General features: G+C 41.0%; 2 protein-coding genes across 3 annotated transcripts in view; one reads left to right on the top strand and one right to left on the bottom strand.

Annotated features, from left to right (window-relative positions):
* veph1 (ventricular zone expressed PH domain-containing 1) overlaps positions 1 to 26,688 on the bottom strand; it is a 96,889-nt gene that overhangs the window by 65,686 nt on the left and 4,515 nt on the right. For both annotated transcript variants that reach the window (XM_085429616.1, XM_085429617.1), the window contains exons 2-4: positions 18,035 to 18,589; positions 17,649 to 17,867; positions 14,328 to 14,502 (exon numbers count right to left, since the gene is read on the bottom strand). In XM_085429616.1, coding sequence (XP_085285742.1) covers positions 14,328 to 14,502; positions 17,649 to 17,867; positions 18,035 to 18,172 — 532 coding nt within the window. In that variant the 5' untranslated portion in view covers positions 18,173 to 18,589. The remainder of the gene's footprint in view (positions 1 to 14,327; positions 14,503 to 17,648; positions 17,868 to 18,034; positions 18,590 to 26,688) is intronic.
* Positions 1,120 to 10,436, top strand: ptx3a (pentraxin 3, long a). The gene is made up of 4 exons (XM_085429618.1): positions 1,120 to 1,499; positions 4,704 to 4,863; positions 5,256 to 5,680; positions 8,507 to 10,436. Exons 1-4 carry the CDS (start codon positions 1,364 to 1,366, stop codon positions 9,157 to 9,159), a joined length of 1,374 nt encoding a protein of 457 aa, XP_085285744.1. The 5' UTR covers positions 1,120 to 1,363; the 3' UTR covers positions 9,160 to 10,436.

Genomic DNA, 26,688 nt, shown 5'->3' with positions numbered 1-26,688 from the left:
ATAACAAGTGGCCAAGTGTGCGTTTCAGCGGGCAATTTAGGGAAAGCAAACTAACACAATGGAAGAGAGGAACGGGCAGACAGAAAGTCGGAGGGAGGGGACCAGGATGAGAGTGAGATTATCCTAAAATCCCGTGAGGAAGTCATTGTTTCCATCCTCTTAAAAATACACAAGCAAGCACAAACACACACACACATGCATGCACACACCAGCATGAGTATCTTCTATCACACGGATGCACAGACAGTATATAAACACAAGTACAGGCGCACAGAAGCAGCGAGGCTCACAAATAAATAAATAAATGGAGAGAAGCTGGAGAACAATAAACCCATTTAGAAACTTCTCCTGTCTGGGTTCCATTTAAACTTCACCCACTCACACCCACTCACAGCATCCCTGCATGGGGCAAATATCAGAAAGCTCTGTGTTCCCTGCTTCCTCCTCAACCCCTCTCCTTCCCTCTCCCTTAGTCACAGAAGCTCCCGTTATATCTCATTATGACACACACACAACCTCCAACGACGCATTACTCATCGTCTCACTGCAGTGCTTTCAGACTCCCTTTTGTACTTACGAAAGCCAAATCTTTTCACGAGTACGGAGATTTAGAGAAACTTTCAGACGTCTCTTCACTCGCTCGGTGGATTTTCCCCATGTGTTTGATTGTTTATTTCGGCATTATGACCCTGATTAAGGGCCACAGGGCTTTAAATGTAAACTTACAATAGCAATTAGATTCAAAACAGTTAAAAGCTTGGGTTTAGACTTAGGTTAGTATGAAGGAGTAGACTGAATTGGCTTTTTTTAATGGCGATTAGACACTCATCAAATGAAACGCTCACATTGATGAAACTGAAAAGTTTCACTCGTTTAAAACCTGCCTGATCAACTGTGAGACTCGTCCACGATTAAGTACGGGTCAAGGTCAGCAGGTCAGAGTTTATGTCCCTAAGTTCTCATTCTCAGAGAAATAGAAATGAGTACATGTGTGCCCAAGCAGCACCTTTCTCTCTATCTCCATAGCAGTGGGCTTCCTGCCAAAGGATTGCTCAGCATTTACAAGACAGAATGAGAGAAGAGGTGGAGAGTCAGGGAGGGAGGAGGGGCAACATACAGTATGGGACTGTGGGGCTTAAAAAAGAGCAAAGGACCATGCAGCTCATGAAGAACGTGAGACAGACAGAAAGCAGCAGGACAGGCAGAGAAAGCAGACACACGCAGCTTATCTCTAATTGCCCCATACAACACACACACACTTAGAGGAAAAAGCAGATAGGAAAACAGCACACACATTTATTGACTTTCACAGGCAAACAGACATTTTCTCTCTCACACACATTCAGGAAGAAGCAGCAGCAGCATGTTTCTGAGGTTCCTTCGGGCAGCGAGCCTGCTGTCGATGTGTTTGTGTCTGCCTTCGGACTACGAGGATGCTATCGAGTTCAACTACGGTCCCTCCTACTACAATGAAATCGCAGAGGAAGAGACGCCAGCACGTAAGTGTGGAAATGTGTGTGCATGTGTGAGTGCTGGGCCTGCACCTTTATCAAATCAAGGCTCTCGGATGTATCGACCGTATTAATTGTCAAAAGCATGAAATTGAGTTTCTTTTTTTAGATTCATGTATGGATGAGTAAGACTGGGACACTAGTTTCCACAACACTTTTGTCTTTTGATGTATTGTGCATCAGCAACAAAAAAAATGGGAAGAAACTGTAGAATCGGATCGATATGATAATCGAGGAGGAGGGTGAAAGAAGGTCTGATGAAGAAGAGGGTAAAAAAGCAAATCTTTCACAGCTTGAGAAAAAACTGAAAATCCTCCACAAGTTGGTGTCTTTAAATAAATAAAGAAGGAAAAAGAAAAGAAGAGCAGAGATTAGAGATTAACATGTATGTGGTTTGTATAGTGTACAGGCAGCTGGCAGAGACAGAGTTTCTGTAGGAGTTTACAGCCACAATCAGCGGTCACCAACAGCAGAAACACTTTGGTATATCTTTAAGAAATTCTCTCTCAGCTGTCGTTTAGACCTGTATGTGTGGGATGAAAAGAGCGATGAATGAAAGGGAGAAAGTGAGAGTGAGTGTTTGTGTTTTTTAAGTGTCCAACTGGCCCTCCGCAGCTCGAATTTTGCATTTGTTAGCTGTTTAAAACCTGGCAGGAGGTGTAATTGTGGCACTAGCGGTTAACAGGCAGAAAATAGTCTGGGATATGATTAAAGAGGTAAATATTATACTGGGCGAAACAAATGACTGAGAATAGTAAAACAAACAAACACAGTTTACAGCAGCAGAGGTGGGGGGTTGTTTCGGCCCCCCAGAGAGGGTGCAAGAAGGAGAAAATCACGTGAGTTTGAGTGCAGGTCTGTGAGAGGTCAAAAAGCTCGAAGGAGACACAGATCACTGCTTCTGACCTGCTCAAATCTCCGAATCTCTGAGAGGAATTTGAATTAATGAGGCCACATGACAGGGGTCATGACACGGCAAATTTCAAAATGAATGACAGGCTAGAAAAATAACATGTAGCAGACGAGTGGACCAATTTGTTGAGTTATGCTTTGCTCAAACACACAGACACTGACTAGTTGTAAAAGGAGCATACTGCTGAGTACTGCCACTCAATATAGAAGCTATTCAGTGCTTATTTCCTGTTGAATACTGCTTAAATGTGCAGTAATTTGGAGATTATTTCATTTTAAAAATTTACTCAATTTACTCAAGTTCACACAAGCTCAAGTTAGAGCTTTAACAAATGAAAACATACATAAAAATTCTTATTTATTTTCAATATTGTCAAGTTACTTATTGTCAGCAGATTAGACATGTGACCCACAGAGCTGACAATGAGCCTTCTAAACAAAAAAGAGGCTAGTTTTAAGCTAATATTATGCTAGCTAATTTGAAGCTTGAGTGTCCTGAAAAGAAATAAATCATATTTTCCATTGATAATCATCTCGATTACATTCTCACATCATATGAGAGTTTATTCGCTAAGTATCCAGTGTCCCACAATGTTTGAATCACTTCAAAGAAGCTTTCACTAACGCCAGCTAACAGCAGCTATCAGAGACTAATAGCAGCTAACAGTGGCTAGCACTGGCAAAAACAGCAGTGCTTACCAACAGAAAAGTTCAGGATATCCTTAACAACACACCTCACTGTTATCAAACAGAAGTGAGCTTTAATTACTTACTGACGCATATTGAAATCCTTTCACAAACTTTAACAGCCTCCTCCAGAGTAAATAGACATGGACACCTAGCATATTGACAGCTGAGGTAAACAGCAAACTCACAGCCTTCACTCTATGGATGAACAGCAGCTAGAGTTGTTTGTCCTACACTGGCTACCGTAGCTAGGATTTTGCACTTGAATCGGGAGTGGTAAGAAAACTGAATTCAGCTAAATGCAATCTGCAATCTACTGGCATCTAGTGGTGAGATTTTGCACATCGTACCTTTAAACAATTTTAAATATACATTTAGAGTAGATCATCGAAGTAACCACTGACATCTTTAAAAACTAGGGTCTATGCATCTAAAAGTTATTATTTTCACCCACTTACACTCTCTTCTACTAAAATCACTCAAAAACCAAGCTCAGCTCCCTTAGATTGAGAAGCCCCAGGGTCCAAAGTGCATGACCCTTATGTCTAATTGACTTTGAGCACTGAGAACAGGAAGCCAAAACAAACTGTGTAGGTCTGTAATAGTACCCCTCTGGAATATGTCTGCAGGTATAAACAGAGGTCGAAAAGGCTCAACAGTTAACCAGAACAGCGTGTCTGATACAGTGACCTACATATTCTTACTCCTGGATTGTTTTATCCCCCTTTTCCATATGTTTCGGAATACTCATGCTATCTCTCCCAATGTTGTCAGCAGGTCTTGACCTTCCTTTTCAACCCCCCACACCGCCCATCTGTCTCCTCATTCACAGCAGAAAACCCAATAAGCTCACAGGAAAAGCTCCTGCTTTGTGAGCTATTTGTCAGATTTCATTCTCACCCTCTTTCTCCCAACAACTTAACATCCTCTTCTGCGCTTTTACCATCTTCCTCCAACTATGCCCACTAATGCCTTTGTGGCAGTCAGCTATTCAAGCAGAATTAAATCCATTTCCTTCTTAAGATTGAAGTTGACCTTAAAGTTTCTGTTAAAGCTGGAAGAAAATTGGAAATGAATTTAAACATATCCTGCATGCACACTTTCAAGCTACAGCCGCAACTCCATCTGGCAAATAACTGCAGAAAGTAAAAGCTCAATTTTTTTCAGCTAAACAAACACTTTTTCTAAATAAAAGTCTGATACGTTGGTGATCTTTTTTCATATATTCAGCACTTTTCCTATATTGATACATAACTGATAATGGAGTAACTGAATTCCGTATTCTTATTTTTTTTCCTGTCTTAGTGGCCTTACATATACATTAAGTATAAATGCACAATTTAAGAACAAGACGTGCAATTTCTCTGGACCTGTTCAATGACAAAGTTAATGAATCTTGATATGATTTCAGTAGAGTTCCTGAGGAGTAACTCTTAGATTCTTTTTGCAGGAAAAGTCCATCTGGATCTCTGGGGAGGTGCAGGAGATAGGGGTGTGGCTAGCTCTAGAAGCTGTAGAAACCTGAATGAGTTCATCGTCTGTTGGATGTTTAAACTTTTCTCTTTTTCTTCTTTTTACCTTCTCTCTTTGCAGCCACACCAACTTCAGCCCCCTGCCGTTCTTCAGAACTGACCAAATGGGACAAGATGTTCTCCATGTTGGAGAACAGTCAAATGAGGGAGAACATGCTGCTTCAGTATGCCGATGATATCATCAAGGTGGAGATGGGGTCACTGCGCAGTGAAATGTTAAGGTCGGTTGTAAGACTGAGAAGTCATGCAATCAGCATCAGGTCATTATGGTTGAAGATGAGCAGCAGAGAAATGAGTGTTTGTGATTAAGCCAAAGACAATTCAAGGTCTCAGCAACCTAGACAGGACTAAAAATAAAATGGTAAACGGCCTGTATAAAAGTGTAATCAGATTTAATCATTTCATCACTTTGCTTAAAAAAGCAAAGTGATGAAATGCCCATCGCCTCATTAATGTAGCTCTGCTTCAGAACAAAATCCTGAACTGATCTGCTTCAAATTAATTTAGCAGATTTCTCAGCAACTATAGCAAATTCCTTGTCTGCACATGTTTAAACCTCTTCAGCTGAAAGGGTTCAAATCACTCATATTGATTCTTGGTTCTATATTGTCAGGTTTGTAGCTCAGTATGGTGGGTCCTGTGGGGCGGCGGTGGAGAATGCAGGAAGAAGGATGGAAATCCAGCTGAACAGCCGTCTCAGAGAGACTCTGGAGCTCCTCAAACTCAGACATCGGGATTCTCCTGCGGCTGCTGCGGGGAATTCCAACCAGCTGGAGACAATGCTACAAGAGCTCCTCTCTGCAGCACAAACACAAGCATCCAGACTTTCCAAGCTGGAGACCAGCTGCTTTAGCAGCCCAGGAGGGATGAATACCAAGGCAGGATTTCATCCTCTGAGGGGTGGAGAGCAGGGGCACCATGAGCAAGAAGTCACAACAACAGAGGCCACTTTAGAAATGGTGCTGGCTGCACTGCAAGAAGTGAAGGTGGAGATGGAGGAAGCCCTGAGATCTTCGAGGCAAAGATTCTTGCCTGCAGGTATAACACTGACCTTACTATCAACCATCCCTATTTGTCTTAAACTGTGATTTCCTGTTATTTCTATTTGTGTTCATAGCTCTGAAACAACACCCTGCTTAATTTTTTTCTGTATTAATTCATTCTGGAAATAAGAGATTCAGCTAAAGCTGTTTGCACCGGCAGATACTTACAAGTATTTGTAGAAATTTACAAGTAGGATTAGACTCAAGTAAAAACATGAAAAGATGATAACAAAGAAAAGCTTTGGACAAAACTCCTCATGGGTAATGAACCCTTATTGTAAATTGTTAGCAGAGTTAACTGGGTTCCCTGAAATTAACACTGACTAATAAATATAAGATTAGGCTCAGCAAATTTAACTGAGGAAACTTGCAGCAGAGCATCACTGATATCAGTACAACAACTTTATTTCCTAGAATAAATCAAATGAAAGCCACAAAAGGGCTAAATTATACTCTTCATCTTATGCGTGCACTTATACACAAAATTATAAATCTGGCCTAAACAGTGAACAGAGGGAGGTGTAATCATTAGCCAGTTGCCGCAAAAACCACACCAAAAGAACCCTGGGAAAGTAGGACCAGATGGAAACCATCATGAGCGCACACAAACACAGAATGGATTTTTCACTATTATATTCTGAGTGGCAGGAACCTGAAACGAGATCTCCGGTTTTAAGTAGGGAGCGTGTCTGCTAACTGGAGGGAGAAAAAAAGCGAGTGAAAGAAAGAGGGCTGGAGAGAGAGAGAAAAATCTTGAGTTAAAACTCAATACTTAAAAATGCATGACAAAGAATGGAAAATGAGAGATGTTACGCTGTGTAATGTGCAAAATGTGCACAGTTCAGAACACGTTTCCTCTCGCACACAATCAGGGCTGCAGAGTATCAAGCTCATCCTGATCAAACACCTGTGAGCTCTTCCTTTATGGAATAACTGTGAGCTTAAACAGGATTATTTTATGCACACAGGATATACCGGGAACATTATGCAAACAACAGGAAATGATCCATAAACACAACTAAGAGTTTATATGCTTAAGCAGCAGGCAGAGCAAACACTGACTTGTATATTAGGGGTTATTAATGGGACTTACCTGATTGTTAGACAAAACTTTACCAGGATGTTTTCTTTGTTGTTCACAGCTGATTGTTGGGAGTATTTTTAAACAGTGTGTATTTAGTTACTTATTCCCCAACTCAGAGACTTATCTGGATTTATCAGGACCAAATTAGAAAACCCAATCTTAATTTTCTACAAGTTGGACAGGCGATACAGAGACACTAAGTCTGTAAGCCAGTTAAATCATTATTGCACATAAACAGTGATGATTTAGTTTCAAAGCGATGAAAATCAGAAAATCATAAACGGTTAATTTTATGATTACATATAAGCGAAATAACTATAAATGGCTATTTCTAAAAAACACTCGGATGCTAGACTGGATCTAGCCACCCTGCTACACCCCCACCTCACACCAGCTCCAATAATTCAGAGCTGACAATGCTGACAATGTGCAGTTACACTCCATTATGTAACGCAGACCAAATTGCCTAAAAGGCTTCAGTCAAAGGTGGTATACACATATGCCACACACATTTTTCTCTATTTCACATGCCAAAAAACTAACCAACAAAAGTTGGTTTGACATTACAGTGTCAAACAGTGAGAGAGTGACTTTGAGACAGTGTGTGTTTGAATGAGTAAAAACAGAGAGGAATAAGGGGAAAAGGCGACGACACAAAGTATAAAAAATCCACGAACCAGATGACCCAGAGAGGTGTGTGTCTGTGCGTGAGGTGGTGGGACAGGAAAAAACTGCCAGTGATTCATGATCTCATCACCTGACCAGTAACTGAACTCTGACTGTGTCACATTCAATCACGCTCACGCTGCCACCTATTTCAGCCTTCACTTCATATACCGTGGTACAACAACAGTAGAGGCAGCCCCAGTAAAACCACAGGGGCCCAGTAACCACAAGATAGTAATCTGACTTAATTAATCTAGCTTTAGATTTCAATTTATTTTTATTGTAGATTTATCTCTTTAGGACTCCATTAGTCTGTGTAGGAGATCAAGTCTTATGATGTAAAGTGGAACTCTGCAAGGGTAAATTTCAGGCCATTATTCTCCTTTTTTCCCCATCATACCAAATCACACATGGACAGAGCCCTGAGGGTCATCTGTTTGTTGTGCTTCATTTCATGTTCTTTCCCCTCTTTTGCTCCGTTTCTGCTCCTTCAAACATGTTCTCCTGCAAACACTTTCAACCTGCTTTTGTTGGGTAATTTTGTGGAACGCACCCTCGCAACGGCCTCTGGGAATTTAAACCGATCCAGATCGGCACCAAATTGTAGCGGTTTCCTCGCTTCTCTGCCAAGTTCAGTCAAATTTGGCTTCAAATTCTGCGTGTAATCCTGCCAAAAGACAGACAAACAATAAAAATGTAATGCCGCTTGCTGAGCTACCATTGTCTTTTCATTGTCATCATAGGTTATGCCCAACAAAATCTTTTTTTCATGAGTAACAACAAATTGACGTCCAATTTTGGGCCGTCACAGTTAAATGAAAAAGAAAACTTTGTAATGATCATATTAAATTCTCTAAACTGAACCACTATTACCACTGCAGCCGGGGGTAAAATATCTAGAATTTATTGTAATTTGTAGATTTTACCACAAATTACAGGCATCCTTTCTTACAAAATTTAAAATTATACTATTTCTGTGCAAACAGGAGGATTTATTATTGCTGGATGAGTGCTTGAGTACTATATATGGCATAACTTCAGCCCTGATCCTCTTATCTTCCTGTTGGCTAGGTTGTGAGATGGCCCTCCTCTTCCCAATGCGTTCCAGTCGAATCTACACCTCTATCATACCAGATGTCCCCGTCTCCCTGTCCTCCTTCACTGTCTGCATGTGGTTCAAACCAACCAGCATCGCCAACAAAACCGTGCTGTTCACCTATGGAAACCGCCGCAATCCATATGAGATCCAGCTGCTGCTCAAGCGGAATGCTGCCCTCTTCACCATCGGAGGAGAAGCTCACCTGGTGGAGGCACGGGGAGTAGTGAACCCAGGGCGGTGGACCCACTTGTGTGGGGCTTGGTCCTCAGAGCAGGGCCTGGCCTCCCTATGGGCGGATGGCGTGAAGGTAGCGTCCACTCCCGGAGTGGCCGAAGGACACGTCTTACCCGACGGCGGCTCCCTCCAGCTGGGTCAGGAAAGGAACGGCTGCTGTCCTCCGTCCTTAAGCAGCGGGAGCAGCGTGGCAGGGTTTGAGGCGGGATTCGATTCTAAGTTGGCATTTGCGGGGAAGATGACGGGGGTGAACATGTGGGACAAAGTACTGTCAGAGGACAAGATTTCCCAGCTGTCTTTGCGGGAAGGCCATGGCTGTGAGCAGAGCGGGAACATAGTGGCGTGGGGTGTAACGGAGATGGTGCCGCACGGAGGCGCTCAGTTCATCTAATAGTGCATACTCTTCACTATGATCATCATTTCCACAACATTGTAAGAGTTAAATGCTCAAAGTGAAAAGACTTACAGCTGCTTTTATCATCTTTCTTCCTATAATTAAACATTTTCATTGTTTCATTGTAGCAGAGACCACAATTTTCCTCCTCATCTCACTTTTTATTACTGTAACTGCTAATACTGCAGTTTTGAACTTTGGGCATGTTCAAATAAGACAAAATCAATGCTGTGAGAGACTTAAGTTTACTTTTTTTCACCAAGCCTTTTGAACTGAGACAGTAATACACACACACAAAAAACACACTGATGCACAGTCGTCTTAGAAAACGTGTAGTTTCGCCGAGAACGTGCTGCAAGCAGTTTTGACCAAAGACTCAATTAGAGTGCAAGAAAGACAAAGAGTCTATTGTGAAAGTAAACGGGTTCTGAGCCAGTAAACAGAGTAATCACCAGACAGCCACGCAGCACAAGTAAAAGAGGGGTCTCTGACTATTACAAGTGATTATCTTGTATTGCACAACATGTGTTTTTTAGAGTACCAAAGCATTTTTCATCTTTCTGTTGAGATGGCGAGTGCAGTTCATCAAAACATGCAAAAAAAAAAAAAAATAGAAACCCAAACAGAGGAAAATGTTCTCCTTTTTTTTTTAGCATTTTAACTATTAATGTAACAGAAAAGACATTTGCTTTTATACCTTTTAAGTTTTGTGGGTACAATTAGCCATGTAATCCAACCCCATTACAACCAAAAGCACAGGCATCATACTGTTACCTGTGACTGAAAACTGCTGTACTTGTTATCATTTTAAGCATGACTGACTGTTAACTACAAATGTGCTTTTTTAACTAGCTTACCATTTTTTTTATTGCCATGAACTTTTCTTTGAAAGCTTTGAAAGAATTTCCAAACAATATATTTCTAAATTTGTACTCAGTGTTTACATTCATACGAGTTACGTAACTCCTGTTTTGCTTTCGGTTTCTTTGTCAGTGCATAGTTGTCATTTAAGTAGAAGGTAAAGTTTTCTTTTGATCCTGCATAAAGTAAGAAGAGTAAAACTGTTGAATTTGCCATGTGAGGTTTGATAAAAGAAAGTGAGGATAATGTTTACACAGTCTTTTATGAACTAACTTGTCTTGTATTATACTGTAAATTGTTTTTATTATTGTGAAAATGTAAAACTGAATGTATTTTGTACATAAATATAGTTTTTCATAACAGGACTAGATTAAATAAGTGAGGTATGAATAAAAAAGTATCCACTGTCCAAATTAGGAGTGTTTATGTATTTTTTCAAAATTTAAAATATTCAATTTTGACAAGATTTCCAACACCACTCCGTACCACGACAAACCCTCCACCGTGTTTTACAGATGGCTGTAGACACTAACTGTTGTATTTATCTCCTGAACTCCTCTTTACATACTGACAATGACTTGAATCAGAAATTTTAAATCTGGAACAGAACTGTTGAGTGATTTTCAGTCCAGTTCTTGAGTAATGTGGCATATTTCAGCATTTCCTTCCTGTTTCCCTTCCGTAAGAACTACTTCTTGACAGCCGTCCTTCCACTGAGATGATGTCTGATGAGGCTTCAGCGAACAGTAGACAATCAGCTGAAGGGCAGATCCACCTCTGAGGGTCTGTGTCAGGACTTTGCTGGATTTATTTCTATTTTTGTAAGTACATGGATTTCAGATACTGTTCACCTGCTATAGATAGTTTTTCTTAGATCTGCCACTTCCCCTTTAGTGTTCCACTTCTTCAGTTTCCTCAAACTTTTTATGTACACACTGCACAACGTGCTGAGATGTGCCAAAGTTAACAGCTGTTTGGGAATCTCTTTATATCTGGTCACTGTTGGCATTGTTCACATATTCAGCTAAAGAAATGGGAACAAATTAAATGTTTTTGTAACAAAGTTATTGAGGATACTGTTTAAATTTGGTTCTTTGCTATGTTGTTTGAATGAAACTCAAAGCCGTTTTTTTTTAACTTATCTGGTGCAAAATCACAACAAAAGTTGCATCAAGGCATTTTATAGTGTAAGGTACACACACTGGTTCATCCCTTGAGTTAGGTGTCTTTTTATGCTTTTTAGGTCAGTGTGAAGCGGCTTGAAAAATATTCCTCTGAAAAGTGTGAGGTACAAGGAAAAAACAACAATTAAAATTTTAAAAGGCTTCACAAAGCCCGGAGAAGTATCGCTCAAGATCACTTAAAAAATTACAAGACAATCTGCCTCCTTGGAAGCAAAACATAAAGAAATAAGGAGCGTCCCAAAACCTTTGCACAGCACTCGATGTCACAACCACACTTTTGCAAATTATACTGTATTTAATCTCTTGGTGATTAAAATTGATTCAGTGATGTCTGCGACTGTGGGGAAATTGCCTGCAGACTTTCTGCAGCTCACATATGCTTACAGTTTACTGCTGCACATCCTGCTTGGACCCAGTTTCTTCCCGCAGCTACAACCTCCGTGTAACTGTGACCTGTTACAGAATCACCTTCCACATTCACTCACATACATTTCACCGAGTCTTCACTCACTTTTCTCGCCCTGCCATGTATTAACCTTACAGTCCAAGGAAGAGCCAAAACGGACACGCAGCTTTGATAGATAGACGACAGATTCCAAGCCTCTCTGCTAACTTAAGGTTTTACTCAGAGATTGAAAGAACCCTTGGCTCTAAACCCCTGTGGGGCCAAACGGTGAGTGCGTGTGAGACTGCTGTAGCTATAAAACCTTCACCCAGTATCCTGCTGTTGGTTTCCTGTAACTAGGAATCACACACACATGCTTATTAAGCACGGAACTCACTATTCTCCTATAAGACCGAAACTCAACACGCACCACCAAGGACAAGACGAAGGAGAAGAAGAAAATATCGCATGTGGCAACAGACGCACACGCATGTTAGGTTTCAGAACAAAGGTTCGCAGGCTTCTGGCTTGTTAAAGACGTCACCATGAGGTTTAAATGGTTACAGTACAGCACATTTAGAAGGTGCTCAAACTTGGAAACCGTCATGGTTACATTAAAAAGTGCAGAATGAAAGATAAATGTGAACTTGCTACAAATTTTTTAAAAAGCCTTCGAGCAGGACTTGCTCACTTTCATCTGGTTTCTCATTCCAGATTCAATATCAGTCGGTCGATCCCTGTCGAGCTGGATTACAGCCACCGGACTACTTAAGTGTACAGAACTTTCAAACTATCGCGTTTTCTGTCTCTTTTATTTCCCTTTTCTCTGCTTCTTTCTGAGCCCACAAGAAGGCTAGGTATTCGTGTGCACTTTCATGTCCAGTAGTCTAGTAAAAGGTGATGACTTTGAGGGTGTCGTGTATCTAGTGGAAAGAAATGTTAGAGCTATATTTTTAAAACAGCCGTTACATACATGCATCTCTGGAGGAGCCGGCAATCAGGAACTCGATACGTGCGGAGACTACAGAGTGCAAATGTTGAAGTGAAAAAGCATTACAGTGACACTGAGGTATTATTATTACCTTCCCTAATTTATCAGATTCATAAGTCTGACTGTGATGTAAAACTCTGCGAGGGCCAACGACTCAAACAGCCAGAATCCTGGGATGATATGTAGAAAAATCCAAATGTGAGTAAACCACACTTTAGTGTAATAGCACATTGAGCATATTGTTTGTAGCATGAATCCTTGTATTTTTCACTATTTTCAATTGCGTAACAGTGCACGTCTGTATTTGCAAGTTGTTGCTTTTATTCCATTCCTTTGTGCTTTGGCTGATTGAATGTGGTGAAAGCATTTTGTAGGGAAAAGTTGTTTATTTAGTCATCATTTAGCAGCAGTTACTTCAACCTTAAGTCTTTTTGGCAGCTTCTCTTTTCTTCCCCCTCGTATTTCATGTATCCAAATGAAAATAAAAAGACATCCCTTTTTTTCTCTTTTTGTTAAGAAACCAGTAACACATTTATGGACTATGGGTGCTAATTGTCTTGCATCTATAATCAAAGCCCAAGTCTGGCAAAAACTCACCTGGAAAACCAGACAGTGAGGAGATAATCTGTTTCATGTGCCGAGCTGCTGGCAGAACAGTGGGAGCATCGAGCACCACTTTGGTGGGCATCCCACTGTGGTACAGTGTGAGGTAATTAGTGTGTGTGTCTGCACATGAGGTTATAGGTTCAACATGTTCCCAGAGGCACTGACTGATTCACATAAAAAAACATAACAGCACATCCAAATACATATACTCAGGCCCTCCCTGTATTATCCTATGATCATGTGTGCGTGTGAGGGAGCATGTGTGCCTCAGGGTAAACAGATCTCCATTAAGCAGGGCTGACTATGGACCCTGGACCTTTAGGGACCTCACTAATGAGCAACATGTATGTTAAAAAGGGGTTAAAATGGCTTCAAAAAAACATAGTGGGCGTAGCCTTCTGTAACCACTGACTGGAGGTCAGCTCAGTTACCCTCTCTGACCTGAGCTGTTAAGTAGGGAAGTTGAAGAAAACAGTAATGAGATCAATGCCTGAGGACAATGTCACCTTATACTCCTCCCCAGTCCTCCCTTCCCTCACATTAGTTCTGCCTCCAGAGCATGTAGGTATTATCGGGCCTTCAGGAGAGATATTTAAAAAGAATGACATGAAAGCGATTAATAGGCAAAAACAACCACCCTGCATTAGATGTCTTGATCAAAAAAGAGAGAAAGTAGAAGCATTTACAAAGACTTTCTGTAGCATCCACAGGGGCTACGGCAAGAAACACTGTGCAAACAAAAAAGGTAGCAGTTCTCCTTCCTCCAAACTAATTCTTATACATCAAAGCTCCACGAGGGACACAATGACGTATGTGACATGCATTGTATGACCACATTGGTTAGCTACAACTGCAGATTACAATAATAATTCCATTTTCCACTCCAGTAAAAACAGCTGATCCTATTGTTTCAGATCTACTAGGATCCCTCGTGGTACAAACGTGCTGTTCCTACAAGCCAAGACAACAACTACATTAAAAGACATTAAGTCCTGTAACACCCCTGTTACAATTTCAGTTCTTCTCCAAAGCTCTTACAGTCTCAAACCACCCACACACGTACTCGTTGTAGTTTCTCTACAAAATTAAGGTAACCAGTTTCCTTTCTTGTGTGCGAGCATTTGTACGTGTATCCTACCTCCCAGCACGCTGATTGTTATGGCCTCTGTGTGTTCAGCCAGCAGATCGGCCTTGGCTATAGCGGCCAGAGAGAGGTAACTGGACATGTTCCTGCTCAGCTCCCTGTTGCCCCTCTGCAGGAACCGCACGGCCACCGGGACAGCTAGCACCATGACCGAAGGACAACTGTAGTTCTGCAGAGACATGTTATAGGAGAGGAGACACTCTGTTCAAGACGACATTCTCACAGTAAATATTTGTTTTCTAACATTTTAAGAGACATGCCAGCGACTGGTCAAAGCAGCACACGTCCACAGATAAAATGCTTTTGTTTTTGTAAAGTGAGCATGATTGGCAATCACTGTAACTTTGAACAAGGGGACACAGAGCGAGCGCATTCACAGAGAAATCAGTCTGACTTGAATTAAGCTCACTTCTTAAAAGGAAAGGGCAGCAAAGCAGGCTTAATTTTACAGTCCTGACCTTTACTTCTCATTATCTATAAAGGAGAGTAACAAGATCAGATGCCTGTCCTTTGCTGTTTCTGATCTTTCTGAACAACATGTGCATGGTGTTAACGCTCATTAGAACAGACAGTACAGCCTAAAGATCCTCATTAACAGCAAGCCACGCATCAAATATATTTAGTAACTTGAAACAAAGAGCGCCAGCAGTACTTTCCTCAACCCATGTGATAAGTGCCACAGAGATTAAAACGGGCTATAAGAATGAAGAACAGGGGGAGAGACGGCATTGTATTGAAAGACATATGCACAAGTTTGTGCTCTGAACGCTCACGGACCGCGGGATGGGGATTCAAAATGCGCCAGCACCCTCCAGAGGACAGTTTGATACGAACGTCGTGTTCACTGCCGCTCACATATATTTATTTAACACTTGTGAACCCACATCTAAAACATCTGCTTCACGTTTGTTTCTATTCACACACCTAAGGCCTCTAAGTCTTTACTATATATATCTATTTTCAAGATTTATCTTTTATGTCTATCATCAAAAACTGCTCAATCAATGATTTGGGGAGTGTAGTCTCTCGCTGTCATGCCTCTGGTTTTCCACATGATGGCAGTGCAGGCACTGCAAAAACTATTTTACCCACTAATATAAACTGTGTAAACACCTTCACTTCCTTTATTATCAGGCACCAAAATATAGAAGAATCACCATGAAATGCAGTGTTGGCACTGGAGCTGAGACGTTTTAGAGCACAAACTGTTTTTAGTCTGTCTAAAGAGGGACGATCTGAACACTCAGTGTGAAGCCTGTCATGTTTGACAGCTACAGGCAGCAGGCATGAGGTGCCAGTAGTGTTCTTCTTTTGGCACATGAATTAATGTATTGATTTATTAATCTTTCCTGTCATCTTGTACTACACTACAATGACAACGCACGTCAAAGAGCTCATATGACATGAATCGTCTCTCCTTTTCTCTGAGGGAGTTTCTGTGGGAAAATAAGACAAGTGTCTATAATTCAAAATGACAGGGAGGGAAAGAGAGAACGGAAGGGGTCAGAGATAAAGGTGGATGGAGGGCAAGAGAGGAAGGAAAGAGATGTGGAAAAATGACATGAAGAGAAACAGATTTTTAGAGATAAAGAAAAAGAGAAAAGGAATGGCTGTCCTGATAAGTGCAGGAGCTCGGACATCGGAGCCAGAAGGCGCCGTCAGAGCTGTCAGAACTTTTAACCTCACTTTTGTGTGTGTGTGGGTGTGTGTGTGTGTGTGTCTTTCCTGAGGAGTCAGTCTCATTATGGTGGTATTAACCACATTCCCTTTCCCAAGAAAAAAGTGGGAGGGAGAGAAAGAAGGTGGAGGGGAGTCACTCTGCTTTTATACCTTTCAGCACTGGAGGTCTGAAAATGGGGAAGGTAAGTGAGTTTTAAATGTACATTTTCATGCCTCCCCCCCCAGCAGTGATTACATAAAGTATATTTGCTCTGAAAGGGAAACTTCCCTGCTGGAGATCATGTATTATTAATTTTTATTTTAACTCTTCTGCTTGTACCATTTTGTGAGGGTTTTCTTCCGCTTGTGCACCAACGTTGCCTTCCTTCACTTGTTTTCCCCGCGAAGCCTTTACACCCTCGTGTTTACCACCAATGCTTTAAAGAGCTTTAGCATAGCATTGCTCACGTGCATTAAAAAAAAAAACATGCAACCAGCCCCAAAACTATAACCTGTCAAAGGTCACATGACAAAGAGGAAGACGAAAGAAGTGCTTTTTTCTGTTTTCTTTACATTTTTCTACTCAAATTTGATTATGCCCGTTTTCTGATGAGCTTGACAGTTTTACTTCTTAGAGAAGAAAACTATTACCAAACCCTTAATACAACAGCTATTGATGAAGTTTAATGTAGTGCATATCAATGCATCAGTAAAATATGTTATAGCCAAGTGCTCCCAATGGCCTTTTTCCATTCTGTACAAGCTATAGGTGTGTGGCTGAGATGAAAGGGAATGTTTGAGTACTTTGCAAAAGTCTGAGCCCACTCCTCATTTTTTTACGTTTTGTTAGGAAAATGGAAAATATGTGCAATGAATTATTAAAACTCGTACAAATATATATGGAAATCCAGTATACAAGCCAAAAACAGAGTTTGAGCAATTTTAAAGATGAGTGAATATTTGCAGCGACCACCTTTATTATTCAACACAGCCTGAACTCTCTTTGGCAGCTCTCTTGTCATTTTTTTAAGTAGTCTTCAGGAAAAGTTCTCCAGATTTCTTCAAGGAGACTTAAAGCTCTTCTAAGGATGTTTTCCTGGTGGTATTAAATGGTGAATCAAAATCTGACGGCACTTTTCTGCGTTCGTCAATTTTGACAAGATCTCTGACACCACTGACTGAAATGCAGCTGCAAACCATGACAGAGCCTCCACGGTGTTTTGCTGATGCTTGGAGACGCTCACTGTTGTATCTCTCTCCTGACCTCCTCTGCACATACTGACAATGATTTGAATCAGAAATTTGAGATTTGGATTAATCCCTCAATCAGACCTGTTGCCACTGATTTTCAGTCCAGTTGTTGTATAATCCAAAGAAAACTTTTGAAAGACTTTCAGAAACACTAAAAAACTATCGCTCAAGACCACTGACAACAAAGTCTGGCCCCTCAGAAAGAAAATTTTAAAAAAGAGGGATGGCTTGGGACTTTTGCACCGTACTGTAAATTTTAAGTTTCATCCCATGAGCACTAAAAGTATCTTGGAGCTAAATACCCTAAGCACACATAATATCCTGAGAGGTTTCTGAGTATGTGTGTCCTTTATGTGCTTCAGGTAAAACAAACAATGATGTGTGCATGCGAGCGTGTGTGTATACCTGCAGGATACAGCTGGTGATGTCAGACGCTATCTTAGCATGCGGAGTGTCCTCTGTGTTTTCACCTTGCGGGGTGAGGTTATGCTCCAGACAGGACTCCCACAGTCCCACCAGAGCCGTGCTGTGTCGCTCGATGGAGCCCGTCTCCCTTATGGCTGTGGTGATGCGTGTTATGCAAATCTCCACCACTGCCTGGTCATTGTCATTGGTCAAATAGTCCTGTCAGCCAGCAACAGGATGCAAAATTAGGAATACAATGATAAAGTAAGGACAAAAGCAATGAATTATGCATAAGGGCATAAATAATTAATGGCATCTGCTTTGTAATTTTTGAATAAATACCAACTGTGTGTGTTGGTTGCACTGATCTAAACACATCAACTTACCGGTGAGCAGGAGATTGCCTTAATCTGGTCCAGAGCTTGAGACAGACAGTCTTCAATGTCTGCGTCCTCCAGAGAGAACAGATCACCTGCTCTGGACAGATCCCTCTGGCCGAGCACTTGGCTAAACAGCTGGTGCATCCTTGTCCTGGTTTAGGACCTTGAGACGAGCCTGGGACGGCCTCCGCACAGTTTAAGATCACTTAACTGAGAAAGTCGCTGACATAATGTCTTGAATACCATAGCAACTTTTCCTTCACCTCCTGGTTTTAGAAAGATATTTAAATAGAAGACTCTTTTCTGCCAGGGATGGGAGAAAGCAAGTCTTTCTAAAATGCAATAAAGCTGAAATATATGAAGATTTTCAGGCACACACTTTTATACAGAAAGAAATATCGAATGCATCATATTAGGACTTGATAGTTTTATAATTTTTGTTAAAATCCTCTCCGGCGCAGTCCAGAATCAGGTAAGTTTGACGGGTTTGGCCCAACATTTTTCTGGGTCTGCCTGAGGCCTGTTACCATGGAGACAGGGCAGTCCTTCTGCAGCTGAGTCCTGAAGGAGAAAGGACAAAAAAAGAGAGAGTGAAGGATTAAATTAACTAAAGAGAAGGAAATGCTGGGATCGTCATTTTGCACACAAAATCGTCTTCCAGGAAGAGATCATTTGAAAAGCTGGGAAAATTAATTCGGAGCAAGTCAGAGATACTGTCGAGCATCGGATATTTAATTTTGCATGTGATTTTTGCTCTCCAAAACATCTCAATTAAAGGAGTAGTCGTGCATAAGAAACAAAATTTCATTGCAAGACATAGACATGAAGATTGATACAACTCTTATCTGTTAAAAATACTGCTTATTTTAGCTTAGTCTAAATCCTGGAAACAAAAAGGTTCAGATGAATTTCACATTCTGTTTGTCGTACCGATTAAACAAATAAGATGTGCATTAGTTAGCTGCAGGTTAATTGTGTTTTCTTTTAAAAGGACCTAATAGTCCAACCAGTTGAATCCTGTTCCTAACCATTTTATTACAGTTAAAGCGCAGGATTCCCAGTGTAGAGGGTTCAGTTGGGGGCAGTGGGCGTAGTCCTTTAACTAGCTTGTGTATTTATGGCCCCAAGTCCCATAACAACACAACGGTGCAGTAAAAATGTCCATACAGCTGTGACAGAGCTTTGAACCTCAAAATGGCCACTGTGCTAGAGATGCAACTGTGTGTGAAAGCTCACCTGTGTGAGATGTAGAAAACTACAGACTGAAATTCACCATTCTGCCTGTCTCTGGTAAATGGACTGGTTCTTATATAGTGCACTTCTACTCTACAACATGCCTCTCATTTGGAGAAAAGTTGCTGGGGCAGCATGTGAATGTGGGACTGAAGGTAAAAGCATGTGCTCCACTCCAGAGACCTGTGTGTTGGCATCGCTAAGTTATAGTAAATAAATAATCTTACATCGAAATCTTAGTCAGACAGCATTTAATCATATCGCACATATTTAGAAAATGATAGCAGGGAGCATAGCACAAAAGTTAAAAGGGAGTCCCTGGCCCGCTGCCCAAATCAGAGTCTAACCACAAGTTCTCAGTTAAAGCCCGTTATTTATTAATGCATACCAATATCTGAGAGCAAATTACTCCAGGGTGAACCAAGGCCAGAACAACAAACACAAACACACACACTTCCACTTTTTTCCCATCACAGTCTGACTAAAACCGAAATAAGGAATAACTAAAATACACACAAAGTCAATGTATTCAGTTTAATACACATTTGGATGCACTATATATATATATATATATATATATATATATATATATATATATATATATATATATATATATATATATATATATATATATATATACACATAATATATATATATATATATATATACACACATAATATATATATATATATGCACACATTTCTCATTGGCAAATATTTTTCAATATATATCTTTTCCACAGTCATTTAAGTGCAATAAAGGAACTATTGTTCTACACTTGAAATTACTTGACATTTTTTTTCTTCATCTTTGTCTGTTTAAAAAAGAAACCTGACTTCACCTCTAAATGCACTTTGTTTATCTGTGTGTGTATTTATTTGACTCTGACTCTAAGCGCTATGCACTCAGACCTAGCTCATATGTACAAATGGCAAATAAAAGTTTTAATCTTTATCTATTGTATTTACATAAATGAAAACAAAACTGAATGAAAGGCACGTGGTAAGCCTAACACCCTAAAATAAGCAAAGCAGAAGAAAACTGTGCAAAAGATAAATGCAGTTCACGCCCTCTGCTTCACTGACATAAACAACATGTGGGTTAATCGTTTGCAAAGAGCTGCAAAGGTCTCTAAACAAGAAACACGCATTTTCACAGAGGTTTACCGGTCGAGGATGGAACCAGGGCTTTTAAAATGGCCAGATGTTGACCCGCAGGTACACTCAAAGATCCTCAAAGCTAGAGGCGTCACACCGGTACACAAAGAATAAAAAAAAAGAAATAACTTACTAAACTGCAAGAAATGCAATAACAGCCATAACACTGACGTCTTCCAAAAGACCAAGAGAGCGCGTCTGCCATCACATTCTCTCTGTCTTTCTTGAAAATCCTGCACAAGGAGCGACCACCTCACGAATCTGGATGGAGTATTTGGAGTAAAAAAAACAAGAGGTTTATGATCGGTGTACACAAAACATTTTTTTTGTGTAAAAACTGGGTGATCCACAGCACGCTTATCGTCCTGCAGCAACACAGCACCAGCACCGCTGACCCCCAGCAAAATCCAGTTTAAAAGGACGAGTAAAGTCAGGATGTGTGCTGCAGAGGAGAGCTTTGGCAGACTGTATCTCTGCCCTCTTTTCAGCGGCATGAGTAAGTTAAAACATGATAATAATATGTTGCATATCTGGTGCAACTCTAACTGTTATACTCTACACTATAGCACAAATAATGTATTATAATGATTGGTAAAGTAAATAAAGGTAATGAGTCGAACAGAATACACAGTGTCCTGGTGTTATGAATGGAGTTCAAAGTTGTGGTAACTGAAAAGTAGCATGTTAACCATTTACTTGCATTACTGTTACTCTTGTCAGCTTCAATTAAACATTAAATCATTCACACCGGAGCGACGCCGGAAGGGCAAAGGATTACATATGCACACGCACACATATACACACTCACTGAGACTGCTTCTAAAAGTGTGACATATCACTGGCTTAGCGCTCCTTATTTTCTATACAGAAATCTAAACACGTAAACGCGCTGCTGTTCTCGCCGTTGTCGCTGCTTTCTGGGCGGTTTGAAGTATTCGCGCACGCCTTCTTTCTGAAGCAGCCACCCGGCGTGTCTGCTGCCTGTGATCACGATGACTTTGCTCACAGCAGAACTCTGCCTCCTTTGAGAGGACGAGCAGCTAAACATATGTATCTGTGTCATTTTCTGCTTCCTGCACCAGCTTCCCTCTACAATCAGACATCGTCTCATCCTCGCACCGTTTCACTGAAAGCCACACTGGAGCGAGCCCAAGCCAGACCAAAAGGAACGCACAAAGCTGACCACTTGGGAGGCCGTTATCTGTCCTGCCAAGCCAGCGACGGCCATGGAAACCCAACCATTGCCAGGATACCACATCGGGAATTCTTACTGGTCCGAGCTGTGGCTTTGGGACCGAAACACCAAAACAGCCATAAACACAGAGCAAAGAGGTTTATCTGTCACACAAAGACAGGCCAACACACAGCTGTGAAGGTGAATAATCACAAGCTCTCTCTGTGCAAGGAGTTCCCAAAAATACAGTATGAGTGTGTTGTTATTTACACTGCGAACATATACTCCTGTACACTGTGTATTTCTTAACTTTTTGATAAGGATGTACTGTATGACATACACACTTTCCTGGGAGTGTGTACAGCCATTCAAAACTAATCCCACCAAGCACCAGACATCAATGGATGACATTTTCTGGGCTAAATCTGGTCAGCTAGTCAAAGCCTTTAAAAATATGCCACTTCACATATAAATTTGTTCAAAAAGTGAAAGCTGAAGAGTCCTCTTTGCAGCGTATTGGAAAGACTAATATTTAACAAATGTGCTTGTGCTATTTGTATACATGTGGCTACAAATTAGGGCATCTGAGAAAGAAGGTATAAACCCCCCCGGTTGGTTGGTTGTAGGCTTTCTGTGTGGATTTGCATGTTTTCCTTGGGCTTGTGTGAGTACTCAGGTTTCCTCCTACAGTTCAAAGACATACCAAATGTCAACATTGCTTAGAGGTCTTTTCGGTAAGTTTTTGCTCAGTGGGTTATGGTCTAATACACCAGTCATAATAAATAAATTGTAGCTTCATTTGGACTAAAATGTTTTGTGTTTTAAAGACATGATGATCATTCAGAGCTGTAGAAACTGAATTATACTGCAATATCATGTGTATCTAGCACAAACTGTATATAATAGGTGAATGTAAGCTGTGCATCTGAACAGCATTCCTGCATTCCTTTTAATGGCCAGTAGGGGATGATTATTCAGTTTGCGAATAAAAAAAACAAAACACAGTTTTAGTGAGAAAATTAAATGACTCATCACTTAAATTATGAACTCAGTTAACAATTTCTTAACTGTTTTTGTGTTTGCATTGCTAACTTGATGTTGTATTTAATACAACATCGCAGTTATTTTGTAACTAATGTCCAACGTGGAGAAAGATGTTTCATCAAACAAACTTTAATGCGTAGCTAGCGCTCACTACGGTTTGGGCATGCAGGTTCCTCAGTCAAATCTTCAATCTTTACATCTGGTTTACGGATGTTACCAGAAATGATTTCTACAGTGCCATTTGGCATCATAATTGTGGAAACACAACAGCAGGCAAGGGGGCGGCATACGGCTGTAAGTGTTGTAGTCTAGCATTAGCTCTGCTCCAACTCATCGATATGAAAGGCAGAGTCAGCTATGGAAATACTGGTGGGGTGATTGGGGGATGATAACTGACTCACAAACTATATAAAAATTATGTTATTGTGTTTTATTTAGAGTAAGAGAGAGAAAATACTACAAATTTAATAAGTTGGCTATAAGACCAGCACCCAGAATTCAATTTTCTGTTCACAGTAACAACATTCACAATGTTATCCTTCTTATGGTATTCTGAAATGCACTCTAACGTTTTGTTTGAGACAGCTGGCACTACCGGTGTGAAATCAATTTTGTTCCATGGGCTAAAATAGCTAAAATAGTGCCAACATAATGACACTGTAACGTTAGCATCCTGCTCGGCAACCATCCTAACATTTCAGTCTGTGTGTGGTCAACAAAATGTAAAGTTAACATTTTAAATAAATAATCTGCCACCCCATTGATGTGTCAGTATATGGGATGATCATTTAGGCATCAAAGTGGGAGTCAAGAATCATGTAATACTACTAGTGTTGGTACCGACTGCTAAATTTCTGGTATCCCTATCTGGAAACCAAACACGGAGGTAGCCAAAATCTTGGATTCAAGTTTTTACAAATGAATGGTGGATAAGTCCAGCTTTAAAACAGAGTCAGCTTACTTTCCCCAATAATAACTAAGACTGAAAAAGAAAAGAGGCATGGGAAAGAGATGGAAACGACCAAAGAACACCAAGGGGAGGAAAGAATGAGGAATGGAGGAGCCACCAGACCGAGTCCCAGACTGAGAGAAAGCTGGAGATGGATTATGTTTCCAACACTTGCATTCACCTTTACATACAGCATACGTATGCTTCTGTCTCTCCTTACTAGTGAAATGCTGTGTTATGTAATGTATCCTTTCCTACTCTTACTATGTCACAGCCCGCCTGAGTAACTGAGTAGCAGTGTGCGTGTGTGTGTGTGTGTGTGTGTGTGTGTGTGTGTGTACAAGCAGAGAAAAAAAAATGGGCCTCAGGAATTTCAGTTCTTTAATAATCAGCTAGTTACTATTAATCACCAAGCTACGGCTCAACAAGCTTAGGAATGCAGCCTTTGAGCACGCACACACACACACACACACACACACACACACACACACACACACACACACACACACACACACACACATGCAGTCATATTTCTTTCACAGGACATTACATTACCTTAAATTTATTAACCTCACACTTAACCGTCACCCTAAAAGTTTACAGTGCAGGAATAGATGCGTCTGCACATGTGAAGAACACAAATTGCAGTTCCACAGTTAACAACACACAGTGAGTTGTGTCTGTAAGCTTACAGACACAACTAGTGTCTTGTCGTTGGTGTGTTGTCAGTCTTCCCCAAACCCGTTCTGATAAGATAAATGATTCCAGGGAAATTCAAAGAAATAGCGCTCTAGCAGGTACCCACATGTTGAAGGCAAGCTGGGTGCCACTGGGTGAGGGGTACCAGAGGGTGCGTGCTTGGGGAGGGCAATACGAATGTTAGGGGGTTATGTGAGGACAATGGGCCTCTCCTTCTTCCTTGCCTCCACCACTGGCACTACTGTCTTGATTCAGCACACTGCGAGGGGGAGAGAAAACACTGCCTCTTTTGTATGGCCTATGAAGACAGACCAGCCCTCCCTCTTTTCCCTCCTCTCTCCCTCTGCTCAGTCAGCCCTGTCTTTCTGTGTAATGTGCACCTGCTCGGCCTGCAAGACATCGCACACACTCACAAAAAGACTTGAGAAAGGAGCTGTGGGGAGACAGAAGAGACTATAGAAGAAAGAGCCTGCGTTGTGCATTCCCTGCATTCATATCAGGCTGAGCGTGAATTCAGAAGCTTCATGAAGAGGAAGAAAGAAAGATTTGGTTCGTCAACCAAAGTTGAACTATCTCAATAACGACATTGAGTTGTACGTGTTCATGTTTACTTCATTTGCAAAGCACAAGTCAATGTTTGCTGCTTACGGTGGTTGTTGACGGTCTCCTCGTAACTCAGAGCGTATCCTGACGAATTTGGCCAACTCATTGAATGAACACATTTTTATTTATACAGCAAAACCCAGAGCCTACAGCCTCAGAGGTGTAGACAGACTATTTTTCTATGAAATGTATTCAAATGAAATGTATTTTATTGATTGGTATGCGTTGAATTTAAGCTTGATTTAGACTTCTAAGGAAAATCTACCTCCTAATTTACAACATAAAGAAGCAAGCAGGAAACTCTTTTGAACCCTACACCACAACCTTCCACGCCATTCAGGTCGTCGCGGTCCGGGTCGACCCGACACAGATGCATTTCTCGGGAGGTGCACAGTCATCATTTGTTTATGCAGATATGAGTTCCAGTGCAAAGGTACAGAATGAGGACTCGCATAACCAAAATGTACATAAATAGATACAAATTTATATTAAAAAAATTGGCCATGGTTGCTAAAATTATTATTGTTTTGGCTTACAATAAAACTACTATGTCAATGGGTGAATTGTGTTAGTGTGGAACAACTGCCATAGAAAAATGTTATCCCTCAAAAAGTTGTGGTGGAAAATGTAAATCCAGTTCTAAGAATGTGTGTGTGGCCCACACTCATACAACCTGATGCATGGGGTGTTTGGAGGGGGGGGGGGGGGGGGGCAGTCTTTAATCCGTGCTGGCTGTGGCCACTTTTGGTGATCTACTGCAATCTACTCCTGTCTGGCTGGACCAGTGACCGCTCAACCAACGAGTGACTACGGTGAATTTCATTTATACAATTAAAGCAAACAAATATCTATTCAGCAAATCTGAACATCTCAAGTCTCCAGCAGTTAAAAGGAGTCATTTTATATTCTCAGTTTTATTTACATTTTTACTTTTTATACTTTAAATGGTGAGAATACGGCTTTTTTTGTCCTCAAAAATCATTCTGCCGTATCCGTAAAAGACTGCACCTTCCATATTGATTACTTGATTAAAGTCTGGTTAGTTAAGTAGCTGTTCTATAACTGGGCCAATCAGTTATGTAACTGATGCCTTGGATTGAATGAATAAGTACGATGAAGGCTCCCCGAAGACATCTGTGGAAATAGGTCCACACTGCCGCGGAGAACTGAGTTAAGACTTGAAAGATAGACCCCCGTGGAGCCTACTGTAGAGGTATTGTATTATATGTGAATCTGTGTGTGTGTGTGTGTGTGTGTGTGTGTGTGTGTGTGTGCATTTGTGCTTGTGTGGGACAAAGGGGAAAGTTCTCCATAATTTATGTCCTGCAGTTACGCAGCTGTGGAGCAACGATTGGGAATTACAGTATGATATGAGCAGGAGAAAGCTGCTACAGTGAAACCCTGATGAAAGAAAAGATAAAGAAAAACAGAGAGTGAGCGAGCGAGGAAAACACGGGAGTGAATATCTTACCATCCCTACAGAGAGCGGTCACTATGGGTGTGATAAGACAAAGGAGACCACAGGAACACTTAATGTGACACTGATGGATGTCACACCAACTAAAGCAAGGAGAGCAGATAAAGATAAAATCATTTCTGCTTTATGTGCCCTTCACAATTTACCCACGTTGGCACCAATCTACTTTAAAGGCGGTGTTATACTTTACACATCTATGAGGATGCCATTGTCTGAATCCACACCCACATTAACTACATTTTGTCACCAGAGTATGAATGTGACACTCTCCGTGGCTGTCCACGTGCCCTTCGATGTCTGTGAACCACGCAGACATCACACTAC

This window comes from Copadichromis virginalis, linkage group LG14 (assembly GCF_057382275.1).
Source record: "Copadichromis virginalis isolate Kocher_CV1m ecotype Utaka linkage group LG14, C_Virginalis_male_GT1.1, whole genome shotgun sequence".
NCBI classification, from domain to species: Eukaryota; Metazoa; Chordata; class Actinopteri; order Cichliformes; family Cichlidae; genus Copadichromis; species Copadichromis virginalis.
This window is presented reverse-complemented; position numbering and strand designations above follow the sequence as displayed.